General features: G+C 40.6%; 1 protein-coding gene across 5 annotated transcripts in view; it reads right to left on the bottom strand.

Moving 5' to 3' along the window:
* The window catches only part of SMARCA2 (SWI/SNF related BAF chromatin remodeling complex subunit ATPase 2), a 274,907-nt gene that overhangs the window by 171,711 nt on the left and 81,967 nt on the right, over window positions 1-21,229 (bottom strand). For all 5 annotated transcript variants that reach the window (XM_073669312.1, XM_073669320.1, XM_073669288.1 and 2 more), the window contains exons 2-6: window positions 19,235-19,473; window positions 13,395-13,527; window positions 11,404-11,769; window positions 10,748-10,849; window positions 7,769-8,018 (exon numbers count right to left, since the gene is read on the bottom strand). In XM_073669312.1, the coding sequence (XP_073525413.1) occupies window positions 7,769-8,018; window positions 10,748-10,849; window positions 11,404-11,769; window positions 13,395-13,527; window positions 19,235-19,459 (1,076 nt within the window). In that variant the 5' untranslated portion in view covers window positions 19,460-19,473. The remainder of the gene's footprint in view (window positions 1-7,768; window positions 8,019-10,747; window positions 10,850-11,403; window positions 11,770-13,394; window positions 13,528-19,234; window positions 19,474-21,229) is intronic.

The following is a 21,229-nucleotide window of genomic DNA, read 5'->3' on the forward strand; positions in this document are numbered from 1 at the left end:
AAAAACAGGCAGTGAAAAGTTAACATATTTTACCTCAAAGAAAGAATCAGCTGTGATCTCCTGCTGTAATGTCTGTATACTCTTTTGCTCCCTCCCCTGCCCAGGAGATGTGGTATGATCAGACCATGTTGCTGCACGGTCAGACACAGCCATTACACAGTACACAGCAGGGGCACATTTATAAGATTATCTCAGCACAGGAACATTTTATTTAAACACATCCAGTTGAGGAACTTATTATTATTACAAGATCTATTGATTAAAATGAACTTTTGTTCATGGGAAAACCCCTTTAAGGCATTTTTGGTGTATTTACCTAAAAGCCAATACTTCATCCGTTCCGTTATTAGATGAAAATGGAATTACACGTTCTGAAGAAGGCAGAACCAAGTATATAAACACGTGGCTGAGAATTCAGACGTCTGATTAAACGTTGTCAGAGTACGGACCAGCTTGGGTGTCCTGACCTGAACGTCGAATCACGGACATATATGAAACTGCCAAGTTTGGGACAGGAGCTGCGCAGCCAGTCTGCACTTCCTTCAAGACTATTTAAAATGTGCTTTGAAGAAAAGTGAATATTTGGCTTCTGGAAGAGCAGAATATTGAAATTTGGTCTTGTTCTTAGTTATTCCCTCCAGCCAGCCTGATATCTCAAATGTTACATGTCATTAGGGGAACAAAGAGGCGTGAATGACCTTTAGCAAAAGCTGAAGTACATGTTCTAGAAGCAGATTACTCAGTCTTTACCTCCTTTGTACTGCATAAGAGGGCAGACTAATTAGCACTGCACTTGGCCCTGTATACTGCAGACACATAGCAGCTCTTCAGTGTGGTAACTGTACACATATACACTTTTGAGATGCAGACGTGCCATCTGCTGACACAAATGACGGCATGTGAGAGCCCTATGAGAGGACTTGTATTAAATGAAAATATGGAGGCACAAGAAAAGGTGGACCTGAATGAAAAGATTTAGATAAAAAATAAGACCTTTCTTGATAACCGATCAGTAGAATAGACCTAACGATAATCCTTTCCTTCACTGTATTTCTATTACCCGTAGTTTGCATTTTCCAGGTTGAACGTACAAACAGCACAGCTGGAGCTGCTCATTGTAATCTTTATAGATCTCTTCTTCAGTCTGCAAGGAAAGGATGCGTTCTCTTCTTTGGATTAAAAGCAACAATAGTATAAATTCGAAAACAATATTCCCCAAGGTGTCAGTATAGTGCATCAAGGGATAGCTCAGTCTGCACGAATAGGGTAAGTAAATGGATTCCTGTGTGCAGACTGTGCGGGGAAGCTGGTCAAAGCAATTATTAGAATGCGGATGTTATGTGGACTTGTGCCCCTTAAAGATCGTTACACATAATTAGCCCCAGGGGGCCAGTTCTATTTCTAGACCTCCCGCCAACACAAAAGACAATGACATGTCCCACACCACAGGGAAGCAACTGCTGCTTATTATCCAACTTTTTCATTGCCCACTCCCACACTATTGAATCAACCACTAATTTTCTGCTTCATGCCAGTAGAAATACTACTTCAAATACAACTTGTGTCAAGCAAAACAATTTCTTATTCTGGCCACTAATATCAAAAGCTGCAGCATAAGAAAAATGCAAAAAAAACTGCCATACATTAAATCATAGAATGTTGGAGTTGGAAGGGACCCCCAGAGTCATCGTGTCCAACCCCCTGCTCAAAGCAGGATTCACTAAACCATCTCAGACAGATGTCTGTCCAGCCTCTGTTTGTAGACGTCCATTGAAGGAGAACTCACCACCTCTCATGGCAGCCTGTTCCACTCATTGGATCACGCTCACTGTCAAAAAGTTTTTTGTAATATCTAATCTGTATCTTCTCCCTATCAGTTTCATTCCATTGCTTCTAGTCTTTGTGCAAATGAAAATAAGGATGATCTCTCTACAGTGTAACATCCCTTCAGATATTAGTAGACAACTGTTAAGTCTCCACTTAGCCTTTTTTGCAAGCTAAACATTCCCAAATTCTCTAATTATTCCTCACAGGACATTGTTTGCAGACCGGTCACCACCCTGGTAGCTCTTCTCTGAACTTGATCCAGTTTCTTTAAGTCTTTTTTAAAATGTGGTGCCCAAAACTGGACACCGTATTCCAGATGAGGTCCGACCACAGAGGGGAGTAGAGGGGGATAATTACTTCATGTGATCTAGACTCTATGCTTCTTTAATGCATCCCAGAATTATGTTTGCCTTTTTTGCTGCTGCATCGCACTGTTGACTCATGTGCAGTCTGATCTATTAGTATACCCAAGTCTTTTTCACACGTGCTGTTGCTTAGTTCTATTCCTCCCATTATGTATATGCTTTTTTCATTTTTCCTGCCCAGGTGTAGGTAGGACTTTGCATTTTTTGTTAAAAACCATTCTGTTAGTTGCTGTTCACAGTTCCAGTTTGTTTAGATCTTTTTGAAACCCCTCTCTCTTCTCTAGTATTAGCTATCCCTCCTAGCTTTGTGTCATCAGCAAATTTAAATCAGTTTACCCTCAATTCTTTCATAAAGACGTTGAACATTACATGGCACAGGACAGAGCATTGTGGTACCCCACTTGACACATTCTTATAAATGAATTTGCAACCATTTATGACCACTCTTTGGGTCCGATCACTAAGCCAGTTATGAATCCGCCTAACAGTTGCCTTCTCCATTCCATAGTTGGTCATTTTTTCAATAAGGATGGTATGAGATACTTTGTCATATGCTTTGCTGAAGTCAAGATATGATATATGTGCTGCGTTTCCCTGATCCACCCAGTCAGTGATTCTGTCATAGAAGGAAATTAAAAGGGAACCTGTCATGTCATTTGTAGCATGTAAACTATCCCCAGTGAGTTGTTGTGATGCATTGTGCATTAAGGACACGCTTTTTTCATTAAAATCAGCGCTATAATCCTTTGCAAAAAAAACTTTTAGTTATGATACCAGCTCATTTAGTCATAGGAGTGTGCTTCATTGCATTCAGTCAGACTTGTCACCGCCCACTCATTTTGAATTACGTCCCCGAGTTTGTGCTGACGTCACTTGAATATACGCCTTGAAATACCGCGCTTGCGCAGTGTGTATGCGAGCATCCGCACTTGCGCATTGTGTATTCCGAAGCCACTGCAGATCAGTCTGAGAAGCTGGAAACTACAAACAGCTTTACTGTGCAAGCGCGGGGAGCCGCTCGTCACGGCGCATGCATGGCTCCACGATCGCCGTTCCCAATACACACTGCGCAAGCGCAGCTTTTTAACACGCATGTACGAGTGACGTCAGCGCAAACCCGGGGAACATAATTCAAAATAAGTGGGCGGCGACAAGCCTGACTGAATGTAATGAAGCACACCCCTATGACTAAACAAGCTGGTACCATATAACTGTATAAAAGTGTTCTTTGCAAAGGATTATTGAACTGATTTTAATGAAAAAAAGCATGTTAGTGATGCACATTGCATCACTATTGCCACACTGGGGGCAGTTTACATGCTACAAAATGACATGACCGGTTCCCTTTAAGTTAGTCTGACATGACTTATTAGTTACAAACCCATGCTGGCTCTGCTTAAATCACTTCATTCTCCTAAAGGTACTTGCATACATATTGTTTTATAATTTGTTAAAAGATCTTTCCTGGTACATTAGTAAGGCTCACAGGCCTATAGTTCCCTGGGTCCATCTTCCCCTTTCTGAAGATGGGGACAACATTCGCTCTTCTCCAGTCTTCTGAGACGTCTCCTGTTCTCCAATAATTCTCAATGATTATGGAGAGTGGTTCAATAATTTACTCTCATCTCCTTCAGTACCCTAGGATGTAATTTATCTGGACCTCAAGACTTGAATGCACTTATGTTAGCTAAGTATTTCCTCACTATCTCTCGGTTTATAGATTGAAAAATCCACACTATTCCTTCAATAGTACAGTGAAGATCAGTTGATGTTACATTTACTTTTTGAGAGAACACAGAAGCAAAATAGGAATTTAAAAGTTCGGTTTTCTCAGCATCATTTTTTACCACTTTACCATTTTCATCCTATACAAATCCTATAGCATCTTTGACTTCTCTTTTACTTTTGACATATCCCAAAAATCCTCTCTTCTTGCTTTTGACATCTCTTGCAAGCCTTAATTCATTATCAGCTTTAGCTAATCTGATGCGTGCCCTACAGGTTCTGCAGACAGCATTATATTCTTCTTTAGATATGCCTCCCTCTTTCCATTTGATAAACATTTCATTCTTCCTTTTTAGCAGGTGTTTAAGTTCTGTGTTCATCCATCCTGGTTTCGTTAAATGCTTCGCTCTTTTAGGGATTGTTAACGATTGTGCTTTGAGAATCTCATTTTTCAAAAAAGTTTCCATCCTTACTGGACATTTCTGTCCTTAAAGGATATCCAGCCATTGGATCCCTCCTAGCCTCTTTTTGAGTCCCGTAAAATCTGCCTTTCTGAAATCCAACCTTGAAGTCTGACTCTTCTCAGGTCTTCCTCCTCTAGTTATCCAAAATTCTATGCTTGCTACTACTACTTCCCAGAAGGACACTAAATTGGGACAAGACCACACCATATATATTGTATCTGCGGAGTCAATTTTGTACCCAGGACAATTAGGACTTGACCGAAATCCAATGTTATAACACAATTGAGGTGTCCTATATACCTGATGCAGCACATATTTGGGAAAGCCTTTGGGATTCGCTTAGGGACAATTGTAGAACGCTTTCCAAAATTTGTAGCCAATGGTGTTCGACAGGTCCTATAACAACCTCCCATTTTTATTTTGAGCGCAGAGGGTGCTTTATCAGGGCAGAATCCAATATAATATTATAAAGCATTGAAATTAACATGCGCGAATTATGCACGTTAGCTATCCTCTATTATATTTTGAGGCACACCCGTGTCCAGAACAAGACCCTCTGCCTGATATGCACTAGTGCATGCCCTCATCATCTCCCGCCTCAACTACTTCAACAGCCTGCTCTGTGACCTCCCTTCTAACACTCTCGCACCCCTCCATTCTATCCTAAACTCTGCTACCCGACTAATCCACCTGTCCCCCCACTATTCCCCAGGCTCTCCTCTCTGTAAATCCATTCACTGGCTCCCCATTACCCAGAGACTCCAGTTCAAGACCCTAAACCTTGGCATACAAAGCAATCCACAACCTGTCTCCTCTATACATCTGTGACCTAATCTCTTGGTACTTACCTGCAAGCAACCTCAAATCCTCACAAGATCTCCTTCTCTACTCCTCTCTTATCTCCTCTTCTCACAATCGAATACAAGATTTCTCCCATGCATTCCCCCTACTCTGGAACTCTCTAACCCAACATATCAGACTCGCCTACCGTGGAAATCTTCAAAAGGAAGCCGAAGACCCACCTCTTCCGACAAGTGTACAACCTGTAGTAACCACCGCTCCACTATACCACTGCACTACCAGCTGTAAACATGAAAGGAGAAACAAGCTCACCCAGGCTCTTTGGCGTCCTGAAGCACAGAACCCAATGGACCACTTGCGGCAATAGAAAAACAGAGTATGTTCCAGCTTCTTAAATTGCAAAATTCTTTATTGGATAAAAAGGATTTCCATGGGGATAGGAGGCATAGCATAGCACTTTGCTTCCCGCCAGTCTCAATCTTACTTCTATTGAAAATCGCATGATTTATCTAAACAGTATCACATTGGCAGCTAGAACCAGTGCAATCTCTGTCGGTAGGAGGACAGCTTTTTGCTGTCCTTGAGAGAAAAAAAGTGTTGAACATCTATAAAAAGCGAAGAGGTCCAGAAGGTTCCATTGATGGGCTGCAGTAGTTCATAGCGCAGCTGACTGGACAATGGAAAAACTACAAGAATAAAAATCAAAAATGGCCACAAGCAAAATTTGCAGCCATAAAGAACAGTTTGGAAGGCCTCAAATTATTATCTGATTAGCCACTGAGGTAAAGGCAGAATGGTGACTTGTGGAGTACTGGGGAAGAGAGTCTAGTGCTGGCACCAGAGGCCAGAGTTTTACAGAAGCATAAGAGCACTTACCAGAATCCAGCAAAAAGCAAGGAGAGGCCCCGAAGGCTATTAGCCTGTGGGCTCCTTAAATGCTGTCGAGCATCTTGGCACCCAGAAAACCATTTCCCAACAAAAATGCCCACGTTGGAAGTGAAGATGAGTAAAGAAGAGAAGCCAGCCTGTAGGGCCACACTAAGCACAATAGAGCGTTTCCAGCCTAGTCGCAGAAAATTCAGGGACCGATTTTGAAGTGGCTTACCGTCGTAGGACCTCTGACACAGAGGTCATTGGAAGGTGCCAAAAGTTATGAGTATTGGTGGCTAGTGGAGGCGAAAGGGGCCCAGGAAGGACCCCCACATTGAAAAACATCCTACCGAAAAAAGCACTTGCACATCAAAAAAGTGCCCATGTCCTCTAAAAATCTAGGGTTCAGAAAGGTGAAATGGTGCTCAGGATGAGGGATTGTCCCAGTAAAATAAAACAGAGGGAGACTTCCAATGGGGAGTAAAGAGACACTCAGGTCCAGTGTATTCAGGTACCCACACAAGGTCAACCCCACGATGGCCTCACACACTTAGTGGTGACATAGACACTCCGCCACAGAGGTAACTATGGAGGACAGGTGACTGTAGAGAAACTGCATCCCTAGGAGGTTACACAAGTATTGAGTTCACGCTGTGGTCTCCCTGGACTTTATAGAGTAAAGTTAGCGGACATCCACAACACCAAAGAAAATAAAGAGAAAAACAATAAAGACAAAAGAGAAAAAGAAAAAAAAATGGAGTGGACTTGAAAACATGGAGAGTCTGCCTTTCAGACACTAGGCTAAAAATGAGCAGCCTAGTCTCTGAAGAGAAAGTATAGCTGGCCAGGAAGAGCCAACATTTTTCTATCAAGTGCCAAGGATACTGGTGGTAAAGCCCAACCCCACAGGACAGTGTCCCTTACTGTGATTAATGAGATAATGTTTGATTTTTTTAAGAGAATCTGTCACCCCTGGCACTTATCTGACCTCTAATATGGGCCATACAGGTAGGAATAGATTCACATTTCTATCACTTGTATGCTCATATTAGAAGTCAGATAAGTGCTGAGGGGGGACAGATTCCCTTAAAGTTTTAACATTGCCTGCCATCAGGTTAATTTCTTAACCTTTTTCTTAAAAACAAAATCCCCCCCAAAATTGTGGAATGTCACCAGTAAAATGAATGGTGCCATTCAAAACTACAACTCATTGCCGCAAAAAAACAAGCCTTCATATGGCTATGGCTCTTGGAAGAAAGGGAGAAAAAAAAATATATAAAACCGCAAAAAAGAAACTTATTAAAAGCTTCCCAGCGTGGTTATTTATCACTTTTCAGTGTTCTTCACAAGAAAATTACTGCAAGAATGTTACATTACTACAGCCATGCACTGGCATCGTAGCTCAGTAGCCGCCCGCTACTGCTTACAGTACAATGCCATAACAGCTTTTTTTTCCCCCCAAAACCAGTAGTGTGTACATGAAATACTTTTAAAAGTGAAAATGGATTATGATTTATCAAAGATGAGCAATTTGAACAATTTTTGTTATAACTATTGAAGGTAAAATGATGTATAATTGAAATGACAAATGTTGAATTTGATGTGTCTGAATCTAATTCACTATCCAAGAGGTTAAACAGGAATCTTCCCTACTTACTTCCAGTAAACACTAAACACTCTGCAATCGCCTATGTGTAATGAGCGCTTTGTTCCTACCTGTATTCCCTTTCTTGTAGTATTTCAACAGGATCTAAGCCCTGGGGTTTCTGGATAGGACTTATTCGGTTCTGTTTTTGTTGAAGATGAACAATTGGTGCTGGCTGCCCAGGTGTAGGCTGTGGGACCGATGGGCCAGGCAAAGCGACAGATGGTGGAGCTGCAGGTGGTGCTGGGGATGGTCTGCCACTTGGCGGTGGTACTGACAGTTTTTGGGTGGTACTTGGGACATTGAGTTCTGAAGTTTGGCCTGATAAAAAAATAAAAATCATTAAGAGAGACTGACAACAAAAACAAAACAGGAGAAGAGAAAGAGCGAGCGGGAAGGAAGAAAAAAAAGAGAAGAAAAAAAGAAGAAAAAAAAGAGAAAAGAAAGAAAGAAAAGAAAGAAAGAAAAAAAGAGAAGAAAGAAATATTCAAGCAAGGTGACATTATTTATACTAAATTGGTCAGAGCTGCTTGGTGTCAAAATAGCATTTCTGGAAGACTACATTCTTTATGTGGGGGGGATGGACAAATGAAGCAGTTGCAAGGCCAGTTCATTCAGACATCTCTGGTTCTCGTACAGATAATTTTCTGTGAAATGACTAAGCACAGGCATCTCCAAAAGGGAAACTAAACATCAGGATCAGATTAGGACACAATGTGACTAGATAAATATTTTAAATCTATTGAGCAATGCAAGATAGAGGACACCACAAAAGGAAAAAAAATGTGAGAAGTAGGCTGCCAGATGACCAGGGATTGTCCATTGTCAGCTTGTGGGAGTCATATAGAAAAAGCCTATAAAAACTATGGGCGTCACTGAGAATTGTTGCTTGTTATCATACATTATTTCACACACATTGCAATATCCAGCATTGCATATTCCACAAATGCAACATCTTCTGGTGATTGAAAACAGGGCTGTGGAGACGGTAAACCAAACCTCCGACTATGACACCTCAATTTCCATGACACTGACCAACTCCCACCCCACGACTGACTCCTTCATACACGGCTCATGTTTAAGTGATAAATTTACTGTAGCACAGATTCATCTCCGCTAAAAGTCCAGACCCTTAGATCAGGAATAGGACAGACATTTATAGGACATTTCATAACTTTCCCAAATTCTTATGAAAAAATATTCCTCACAAACTGCATTGAACTACTGTACCCAATTTATGATATATTTTAGGGGTTGGAGTTGATCCATTTTATACAGACTCCACAGCCATGATTGAAAACACCTTGCTTCAGTTCATGAAAAGGGCTTTTTGAAGTAGAATATGTAATCAGACTGTGGGGGAGCTAAAAGTCGCACCCCACTAATCAGCGGGCCTGTGTCAGCACTGTCCCCCTCATTGTTTACCAGCCTACGCTTTCTATGAAGTTGCTGCTGCACTGGGCAGTATAACTCACTGCTGGATAGTCCTACTCGAGCCCAGACATAAGCACTATCCAATGTACAGAGTTGGGCCAAGGGAAAAAAAAAATGAAGGGGATGAGGTGATCACTAAGGCTTCAAGGTCCTTTTGGCAGAATATCTGTCATAATAATGGATTTTCTTACAGGGATTGTCTCAAGTATTTAAATGGTTAATATTGCAAAGTGCTTGTGAAAACATTATTAAAATTAGTTTTAAATTAAAAAAATAGTATTAAATAAAACTTATTAAAAATAGTCTTCGTTCTCAAAAACAAAAGGAATTTCTAAGAGCCTAGGTTACCAGCCACTCTACAGCCTCTGAGTGGCCAGTTACCTAGGCAAGGAGTGAGCGCTGCTTACAGGACCTAGGTTTTACAGCTCGGAAGCACCGTTCTGAATCTGGTCAGATCGCAGTATTCCGACAGCTTTTGTCCTCCTACTTTTTTCCAATACTGGAGAGGAAAAGCAGCCTGGGAGAGCACTTTGGGCCTAGTGATGCAGTCATATCACTGATCCAGACTCTTCAGGAGCGCAACGCCCTCACAAATCCAGGGAGCCAGAGGGGCAGAGTGCTCCTGAACACAGAATAGGACACTCCTTTAAAAGGGGTTTTCCTAAAAAGTACATTTTATTCAATAGATCTTGGAATAATAATAAGATCCACAATTGGGTGTGTAAAAAAGAAATGTTCCTGTGCTGAGATAATCTTATAAATGTGCCCCTGCTGTGTACGGTGTAATGGCTGTGTCTGACCGTACAGGAACATGGTCTGATCATACCACATCTCCTGGGCAGGGGAGGAAGCAAAAGAGTATACAGACATTACAGCAGGGGATCACAGCAGATTCTTTTTTATTTTTTTTTACCTCACAGAGAATCAGCTGCGATCTCTTGCTGTAATATCTGTACAAAAAAAAAAAAACACGAAATGCTGGCTTTTTTTTTTTTTTTTTTTTACCGGATTGTTTTTATATTTTGACAGATTGGTATTGCTGCATTCTGAAAAGTCCAAACGTGTATTTATCTGAATGGTTTTATTTTCAATGGTGAAAAAGGTTTGATTTGAAAGTGGGTTTTTTTTCATATTTTTAATAAACATCCGATCGCTTGTACTATAAATAGAAGTGCTTCAGAAACCCCGATCTCTTATGAATGCCGGCTCTTGGAGACTGACAATGATAGGCACGGGCGTCTTCTCCAGACCCCCAGCTGTCAAGACAAGCCATCAGCGTCCCCGGTCACGTACATGGGCGCGATTAATGATGCACTTCCAACCAGCACGTATTAAATCAGCCATCAAGTGCGAGGAAAGATGTGGGCTCAGCCTGCGAGCCCACATCAAAGGCAGGGACACGAACTTTGACGTAAATATACGTCAAAGGTTGTGAAGAGGTTAAGGATAAAGTTTTAATACCATCAATTTTTTTATTGTTGGGGTTTGACCAGTGGAACGGATACGGATTTTGAAAATGTGGGTACTCAATAACTCAAAGCCAGGTGGCTAATATGTACTTCTAAATTGGCTGCCAGTGCCCAACTGTTATTTGTCTGAATGACACTCAACCTTACCTTCTCCCCAAGGCTTTAAAGCCATTGTAGCAGCATGACCGGCCATTGCAGGGGTAGGTCCTGTTCCAGAAGGGGCGACAGTCATTGGGTGCATTCCCATGCCTTTGAATGAAGAACAAGGAGAAAATGAAACAAAACTGAAGCACAATTCTTTTCTACAAAACCAGCACATAAGTAACAAATTATATGTTCACACTGGGACTTCAATATGGAAACCTATATAAAAAAAAATAAATAAATATGGAGGTGCTCTGTTTTTTTTTGCAGTTTATGGAAACCATGCAGCATAATTCATTATAGTATTAAAAAAAAACAAATCTACATCTTGATAACCCCAATAAAAATAAAAAGGGTACACAATGTATATACAAGCAAATACATAATAAAACTTGGACTTATAGCTGCTTATTCTACTTTCCTATTCACACCAAATATGAATGCAGATCTATACAAACATGTGGTATGAGAAACAGCATCAAAATAAGAGGTATAAGGTTTGTCCCTTCAGGACAAGTCCTCTGTCGATGTATCCTATTAGAGCATATGGCAACTAAGGGACCCTCTTCTACCAGCACAGAGCTCCACATAGCCCAGTGTAATACCACATTTCCACTACAGCAACAATAAAATGACAGAGCTTAATATCTTTAACTTACTTGGTGGTCGAATGTAACTAGCAGGTGGCTGTTGAGGTGGCGGCTGTTGTGCTTGTGGGGGCTGCTGTTGTTGCTGAATTGCAGGCAAGGTCCTCTTTCCTTGGACTGCAAGTTGGAGATTATCTGACAATGGTTGCCCTCTTGCCAACATCTTGTAAGCCAATATCTGAGCACGCAGCTGGTGAAGCTGAACCTGGCTAAATGCAGAGGGTCCACGACTGGGCTGACTAATTACTTGTTGGTCTCCTTGCAATACGAGCCCAGGCTGCGCTGGAGGTATCTGAGGGGGTGTTGGTCCTCCACCAGACATTGGACTCGATACATGCTCAGGAGCCCCCAATGGTGATGGGTGAGGAGACATATATCCTGAAGGAAAACACATGCATCTTGTTACTGAAAAATTATATATGGTCTACTCTTGAATAGTAACAGGTTACCCACTGTTATTAACTCCTTTTCCTGTCAAGGACACATCTTTCATTCTAGAAGTAAAGGACTTCAGTAGTTGAGGAGGTACCAGATAGGCAGCAACGTCTGCCAAGCTACAGCGGGCTGCAAAGCCCTGTATGAAGGAGTAAAAGGAAGCCAGCAGGGGAAGAGCAAGAAGTGCTAGCCACTGAGGCACCGTGCTGCCCAACATAAATCCAGGGGAAGAGCAATATAAACATGACCTGTTTCTACCCTCCTTATTAAGCAGAGCGTATTTGTGCTGACTGACATTTAGAGGGATTTTTCCCCAACAGAAAAGCGAGAAGATGAACAATGCAAGTATAATCACTCCTCTGAGCAGACCATCAGCGTAAAGTCAGTTGCACCAAGAATTTACACTATGCACAAATATACCTCAATATGATTTTTACACTATTCTTATCCTGTCTATGCCAGTTATGTAAATTTATATGCTTACAGTAATAGGGAAAACTATTACTGAAGTCTAGCGGATTCACACACACACAAGAGAGCTCATACAGAAATTTATCAGAAAAAGGTTATTTTTAAAACAAGACCCTGGATATTTTAAAGTCCCATTCAAAAGAAGTTACCTTAAGTGAAAGCACCCCTTACACGTTTCTGATGGGTAATACAGATGTCTGTCAGTCAAAGTGCCTAGAGCATCTAGTACTGCCCACAAATACAATAGCTTCAGTCTATTAGAAAATGCTTCAAAATATGACAGTGGAGAATGAATAAGTAGAAAATATTCTTCACAGTCCAACCACAGAAATATGAATAAAACATAAGAAATGTACCAACCAATTCAGGACACAGTTAATCCAGCCCCCAAATGGGGATTAGTGAATTGGTCGGTATACGCACAAAGCATTATTAGAACTCGTTCCACAACAAGTTCTCATATGGCTATCTCAACAAGGGAAAAAAAGTTTTGACTCTTGGAAGGAAAAAGTACAAGTGCTATAATTGGCAGGTTGGAAAGGGAGTTTAAACACTCAGCTTTAGTATACAGAATATTTAAACTACAAATGTAACTCAATGGCAAAACAAGAGGCATGTGCACATTTCAAGAGTCTTCGGCTATGGTCACACCACAGTATTTTCTATCATCCGAGAGCATCGTGGCGAACGGCGTGCGAACAGTTTCTCTGATGTTGTGAAGATGGGAAAACATTAATTTCCTTCATTCTGCCAGTCTGTGAAAATCAGACTGCACTCTTGTCATCCAAGTGCAGTCCTATTGTTTCCATGGACTGACTGACTTGCATTGCCGAGTGCGATCTGATAATCTGATTCAACGATTTTTCCCTCAGACCAGCTCATACTTCATTTCAGGGAAAATTACATACTGATGCAACTAAAGTAAAGAGGAAACTTTACATTTTCCAAGTTTGTCAGGACCCCTTTGATTTACTAAACACGCCAAGTGATCTTATTCAGAAATGAATTCGAGCTATGATAAAGAGCTGCTATTCCTTATAAACAAGTTAATAAATCCATGTGATTTACTTGGTTAAGAAAAGCAAAGCAGTGAGTACCTTGACTATGTTGATCCATGGGACTCTGTGGAGGGCCCATACCAGCATGAGGTGGCCTCATATTGGAGCTCTTCATGGTAGCACAGTGCATTTCATCAGACATTCCTTTATCATGCATGCTCTCCATGGGCTGCTGCAAGGAGGTAATTATCACATTTTCACTCAGCAAATCTTATTAGCATATATTATACATCATCTTTAGTTTGAACTGTCCTAAAATTTTCATAAAGTCTTGGGATAACTACAGCTGTGGTCAACATTATTGGCACCCTCAATTGATTTCTCCATAAATAGTTGGGCATGTACTGCATGTACAAGAAATAATTTAACAGATTTGACAGATAATAATTTGACATATTCCCTTTAACACTTTTCACAGCTCCAGTCCAATAGACTGCAAAACACCACCACCGCATTATGGATCATCAGCCATGTTTAATTGTAAGTAGGATAAACTTTTCTTTATAGATCTCATTTGGTCATCTATAACATAGTGATGACATGAATTGCTGAAGAGCTCTGGTTGTTTCATCTGTTCATAGAACATTTTCCCCGAAGGAATGCGGTTTGTCTATGTAACTTTTGGCAACGTTCAGTCGCTCTTTCATGCTTTTCTTTTAAGAGGTTTTGCACTACACCAATAATGATGACCCAACAATAGGATAGGTCACCAGTATCAAATTGTTAGGAAGCCCAACACCTAGCACCCCTCAGATTAGCTGTTAGCAAATTCAGCAGCGGTCTGATGAAAACAGTGGGACAGAGGGTAACACCACTGCTCCGTCACATGGTTTAGTAGCTGAAAACGGCTACTGCAGATCAGCTCCTGTTCAAAAGAATGGAGTGGATCTGCAGTACCCAGTTGTGGTCACTAAACAATGTGACAGAGGTTTCACTGCATCACACTATTTACATCTGGCTGCTGTATAATTGGATCGGTGGAAGTGTCCGTTATAGGCACCCAAAGACTTGAGACTGATGACTTATGTGAACGATAGGTCCGCAATATCGACGTAGTGGAAAACCCCTTTAAGCACTAGGGTTCTCCTAGGCTTTCACTGATACAGTCCTATTTTGTTCAGTGTGCCTCGGAGTGTGGCATGGGTTGAAAATATTACTCCAAATGTCTCCAACTCAGCCTAAAGTTCTTTGGTTTCTTTAGCAAATTATGAATCAACTTTCATAGCGGTCTCTCGTCAAATTTTCCTCTTTCCGATTATTAGGAGGTTATTGACTGCTTCATAAGCACCAAATTTCTTAATGCCATTTTGAACTGTTGAAGCCAGGATGCCAAGGTCATTGGAGATAGTTTTGTAGTCTTTAGACTGTGCTTGGCGATAAAAGCATTTCTAATCACTTACCTTTGCCATTGAGAACAAGAAACATAATAAAACTGGCCTTTTTAAGCATCAGAGCCACCAATAATAGGCTAACTAAATTAATTTGAGCACGGAAAGGTGGGGTTAGGGTTCATTCAGACGTCAGTCTACCACGTACGAGTTCTAGCTGTGTTTTTAATGACCTTGTAGTCTATGGGGCTCTTCACATGTCAATTTATTTTTGTGGACCGAGTGAAGAGCATCAAAACAGACATTTCCAATTTGATCCAAGTCAGCAAGATGGCTCAGTGGTTAGCACTGCAGCCTTGCAACACCAAGGACAATATCTGCAAGGAGTTTGTGTGGGTTTCCTCCGGGTTCTCCAGTTTCCTCCCACATTCCAAAGACATACTGATAGGGATTGTAGATTGTGAGCCCCAATGGGGAAAGTGATGATGATGTCTGTAAAGCGCTGTGGAATTAATGGCGCTATATAAATGAGTAAAATAAATAAATAAAAACGTGTCAATTCAAGTATAAAGGCAAATGGAATAAATAAATGAAATAAAATCGGACAGCACTAAACACAAATGAGAAAAATCACTGATGTCTGAATGAGTCCTTTGTTTCAAACTGAACAAAGGGTGCCAATAGTCATATCGTGGCATGGTATTCGATTTTGCATTTATACCTTTTAAATGGTCTACTTAATATTCAGAAGTGCAAATAAAGCAGTCCACAGCCATTGTGCCACTGTACAAGGGGAAAATCCCCTAAACCAGCACTGCATCACCCTCATTCTCAGGATTCCAGAGTTCTGACCCAGCCATTCAAAAACAAATGTATATTGTAGCAAGACGCCATCACTTTAAAAAAATAAATAAATAAAAGAGAACACCCATAAAAAAAAAAAAAATTAAAGCTACTCTACACCTAACATTTAATGGAAACTAATCATACAATTGGAGGGTCCATTAAAATGGGTGAAAAAAAAAAAATCCCAAAAAATAACTGCAAAGTTTCAGAGTTCACCTGATCTCTAGATACAAACATAACAATGATCAGCCCATACCTGTATTATCATAAATAAAAGGAGACTTTTAGCTGCAGCAGTATTAAATTAGCAGATCCAAGACAACTTTGTTTTAGCAATCAATGAACATTCTAGTGCACAGATCCCTAAACTGATGGCATCTTAAAGAGGTATTCCCATCTCAAACATGCATTGTTAAGACGGGAATAGCAATTTCTCTGTTGAAACCACAAAGTGATTGAGGCTGTGAAAACAGCCAAGCTAGCTGCACACTGCTCTGCCAATAACCGTAATATAAGTGAATGGGAGTTCCAAAAACAGCACCGAATATTTTGCCATTGAAGCCACTGAAACTCTGCAATGATGACAAAAAGTGGCTTGTGGCATCTGCATGGATGGCGAGCCCTCTCCCTCTGTCTAACCATGTAGATGCTGCAGTCACTGACAGCTAAGGGGTTAACCTTCTGGGTAGCTCAGATCCCAGTAGTTGTGGCAGGTTGTGTCACCACTGTGCCCGATAATGATCAAGTTAACAAATACACAGCTCTGGCAAAAATTAAGAGACCACTGCAAAATTTTCAGTTTCTCAGATTTTTCTCTTTATAGGTATATTTTTTGAGTAAAATGTACATTATTGTTTTAGTCTATAAACTACTGACAACAGGTCTCCAAAATTCAAAGCTAAAAATTTAGTATTTATTTGCAGCAAATGATAAAGCGTCAAGATACTAAAAAAGAAACAGTGCTTTCAGACCTCAAATTACTCATGTTTTAACTCCGGAACAGTTCAGAAATCAATATTTGGTGGATTAACCATGATGTTTAATCACAGCTTTCATGCGTCTTGGCATGCTTTCCAATAGAAATTAATATGTACGCACGCACGCACGCACACACGACCAAAAGTTTGGACACACTTTCTCATTTAAAGAAATTTCTGTATTTTCATGGCTATGAAAATTGTACATTCATACTGAAGGCATCAAAACTATGAATTAACACATGTGGAATTATATACTTAACAAAAAAGTGTGAAACAACTGAAAATATGTCTTCTATTCTAGGTTCTTCAAAGTAGCCACCTTTTGTTTTGATGACTGCTTTGTACACTCTTGGCATTCTCCATGTGCTCGCCAGAGGTAGCCTGACTGCCATTAGGTACCGAGAGGAGATCCTCAGACCCCTTGTGAGATCATATGCTGGTGCGGTTAGCCCTGGGTTCCTCCTAATGCAGGACAATGCGAGACCTCATGTGGCTGGAGTGTGTCAGCAGTTCCTGCAAGATGAAGGCATTGAAGCTATGGACTGGCCCGCCCATTCCCCAGACCTGAATCCGATTGAGCACATCTGGGACATCATGTCTTGCTTTATCCACCCAATGTCACATTGCACCACAGACTGTCCAGGAGTTGGCGGATGCTTTAGTCCAGGTCTGGAAGGAGATCCCACAGGAGACCATCCGCAACCTCATCAGGAGCATGCCCAGGCTTTCTAGGGAGGTCATACAGGCACGTGGAGGCCACACACAATACTGAGCCTCATTTTGACTTGTTTTAATGACATTACATCAAAGTTGGATCAGCCTGTAGTGTGTTTTTCCACTTTAATTTTGGGGGTGACTCCAAATCCAGGCCTCCATTGGTTAATAAATTTGATTTCCATTGATGATTTTTGTGTGATTTTGTTGTCAGCACATTCAACTTTGTACAGAACGAAGTATTCAATATTTCATTCATTCAGATCTAGGATGTGTTATTTGAGTGTTCCCTTTATTTTTTTGAGCAGTGTATATACAGGGTGGTCCAAAAGTAGGTGGACAGAAAGTGTAATAAGGTTATGAAGGGGGAGATTTATCAAACATGGTGTAAAGTGAAACTGGCTCAGTTGCCCTTAGCAACCAATCAGATTCTACTTTCATTTTCCAAAGAGTCTGTGAGGAATGAAAAGTAGAATCTGATTGGTTGCTAAGGGCAACAGCCAGTTTCACAGATCTAGTTTTCACAGATAGATCTCCCCCAAATATGTTTTCTTTTCAGATAATTCAGATAACACATAATGGCAAATAATTTAAATACAGATCAAAGAAAATGGATTTTAACACAGTATTGGAAATCTCAAAATGCTGAAACCGTTACAGCAAATTGGGTTGAAACATTTGGTACTCAAGCCCCAAAGAGACAAACCATTTACCGCATTTGTGACAAATTCAATGCCACTGGCTCAATCCTTATTGCTCCAAAAACTGGTCGACCCAAAACAGTCTGTACAGAAGATAATAAGCAACTTGTTGCTGACACATTTGTTCAGAGTCCAAAAAAGTCCACCAGAAGAGCCTCTTTGGAATTGGGAATTTCACGAGCTTCTATCATGCGAATCCTGAAATCTATTGGGTGGAAAGCTTATCGTCCACGTCTAATTCATGGTTTACTGGAGGATGATCCAGACAGGCGGCTGCAATTTAGTGTTTGATAAATCTCCCCCTTCATAACCTTATTATACTTTCTGTCCACTTACTTTTGGACCACCCTGTATATTAGAAATAGCACTTGACAATGACATTTATTTTTGTCATAGGTCAGAAAGGTGTTAATATGAATTTATCACAAATTGTGTTTACTAACTAAAACATTAATTTTCTAACTTTTATTTCCTGATAGTATATAGGCAAAAGTCTGGAGATGACTGACTTCTATGGGAGAGACCTCTAGGCATGCTCTGTGATCTGTGCGTTTATCCACTTATATGTGGTGGATGCTGTCATCTTAGATCACTTTGTATTGTAAATCTGCCTGTGATAACGAGGAGACTACTGAAAACTTAACTCTAAAGAATCGGAAATGTCAGCCTATCTTGAGGCTCAGTGGGCAGAAAAAAATTGAGGATCTTTTAGGTGATCATTATCAGATAAGTGAGGATCCAGTGGTACCAGGTGTAAACATCCAAAAAAGCTGAACAGAATCACTCCACTGAGTGTGTATAAGGACACTGCCAAGAACTGCAGACCTGTTCCTATTCCAGCTCCACTGAGTGTGTAAATGGACGCTGCCAAGAACTGCAGACCCGTTCCTATTCCAGCTCAACTGAGTGTGTAAATGGACGCTGCCAAGAACTGCAGACCCGTTCCTATTCCAGCTCCACTGAGTGTGTAGATGAAAGCTGCCAAAAACTGCAGACCCGTTCCTGTGCCCTTAAATAGGAGTTGACATGCTGCTTTCAGCAGAAACCGTAACACACTGAAAGGAACTGTACTACTCAGCTTCGCTCAACCGCCAGAACTGGTAACAGTGGGAGTGTCTGGTGTCGTACCCCCATAGATTAGATATGTATAGGTTATCTAGATTATATGCCCAAGCAAATCCTTTATGGCTGTATGCAAGGGGGAATACAGGCTTCTAGTATACACACTGAGCAGTGACAAACCTGAAAAAAAAAAACTAAAACCGTATATAAAAGGCACAATCACTTGAATACCAACTTGAAATTTTTACCTTATGCAACTGGTGCATGTTCTCTGGTGGATAATCTGAGGGAGCCAAGTTAGAGAGAGGATGAGAGACACTGGGTAGTCCTGGACTTGGGCCCATCATGCTGTGTACGGATCCTGGGGAAGGTCCTGGTCCTGGGCTAGGTCCTAAAATAGGTCCTGGGGAAGGACCAGGACCTGGAGAAGGCCCCGGGTGAGGCATCGCACCCGGATCTGTTGGAGTAGACATCGGATATTCCGTGCCTAAAACAGAAAGAGAAAATAGAAGACAGGAATAAAATGTACATTTTTGTTGCCATTTGAGGATAAATAAGCACGTTAGTAGCACAATGTATGGAAAAAAAAATAAATTTACAGATAATTACGGTATGTACATTTTCTTAACATTAAACACAATGCAGAAGCTGAAAAATTCTCAAAATAAGAATAGTTTCCCAGTTACTTCTGAATTTGGAAGTAGATTACAGTTTTCCCCGATGCATATTATAACTTGTTGCATATTTAATTTGCTTCCAATGGTGTCAATGGGACCTATGAATTAGATTCAATGTATGGCCAGTTTCACAAAATCCTTGTATACAGACAGTGCTCAGATCAGATGACCCAACCTGATCGCCGCAACTCATGCCTCAAATTAGAAGAACCGGAGCTTGGTACGAGTCTTCCGATGTGGGAACGGTCTGAGTGTCAAGGATGTGTGAAACAGGCCTACCTTCTGATTTATTTATTGAAGCTAATGATGTCCTTAGTAGTCAAGGGGATGGTCAAACAATTCTGGGGATTTTACTTAAACTTATTTACCCCGTATGGTAAATGACATAATTTCATAGATTGGACCTTTATTACATGGCAATACCAAAAACGTTTTATACATCTCTATTTTTTATGGAGAAGAAAGGAGGTTATTGAAATTTTTAATAAAATAGGTCCCACCACCACCTTTTTTTTTTTTTTTTTTTTTGTTTTTAGAACAAGCTATCAGGACAATCATAAGGTGGCTGGCCATCACAGGAGCAGCAATATGGCAGGGGTATTTAACACCTTCACCCCACCAAGGCTGTCTGCAGCTTAATGACCAGGCCAATTTTACAATTCTGACCAGTGTCACTTTATGAGATGACAACTCTCTGAAACGCTTCAATGGATCCCAATTATTATGATATTCTTTTTTCGTGACACCTTGCACTTCATGATAGTGGTAAAAAAATTTTGATATGACTTGCGTTTATTTGTGAAAAAAATAGAAATTTAGCAATTTTAAAACTTTTAATTCTTATGCCCTTAAATCAGAGATATGTGACACACACAATAGTTAATAAATAACATTTCCCACATGTCTACTTCACATAAGCACAATTTTTTAAACAAAATATTTTTTTTTGTTAGGATCTTACAAGGGTTAAATGTTGACCACATCATATTTGAAGTGACTGACAGGTCTATATGCCAGAAAACACCAAAAAGTGACACCACTCTAAAAACTGCACCCCTCAAGGTGCTCAAAACCACATTCAAGAAGTTTATTAACCCTTCAGGTGCGTCACAGGAATTTTTGGAATGCGGAAGAAAAAAAATGAACATTTAATTTTTTTTTCACAAAAAATTTACTTTAGACATTTTTTTATTTTCCCAACGGTACCAGAAAACAATAAACCCCATATTTTGTTGTGCAATTTCTCCCGAGAATGCAGATATCCCATATGTGGGAGAAAACCACTGTTTGGGAGCACGGCAGGGTTCGGAAGGGAAGAAGCGCCATTTGAATGCAATATTTTCTGGAATAATTAGCTGACACTATTTCGCATTTGGAGAGCCCCTGATGTGCCTAAACAGTGGAAACCCCCCACAAGTGACACCATTTTGGAAACCAGACCCCTTCGGGAACATATCTACTGTGCCCCAGACTACTGTTTGGCCGCACAGCAGGGCTTGGAAGGGAAGGAGTGCCATTTAACTTGAGCCATGAAAATAAAAAAAATTAGTGCTAAGAGTGTTTTTG

The sequence above is a fragment of the Phyllobates terribilis genome, unplaced genomic scaffold, assembly GCF_046119375.1.
Source record: "Phyllobates terribilis strain yellow unplaced genomic scaffold, ASM4611937v1 Scaffold_1__5_contigs__length_1240528914, whole genome shotgun sequence".
In the NCBI taxonomy this organism is placed as follows: Eukaryota; Metazoa; Chordata; class Amphibia; order Anura; family Dendrobatidae; genus Phyllobates; species Phyllobates terribilis.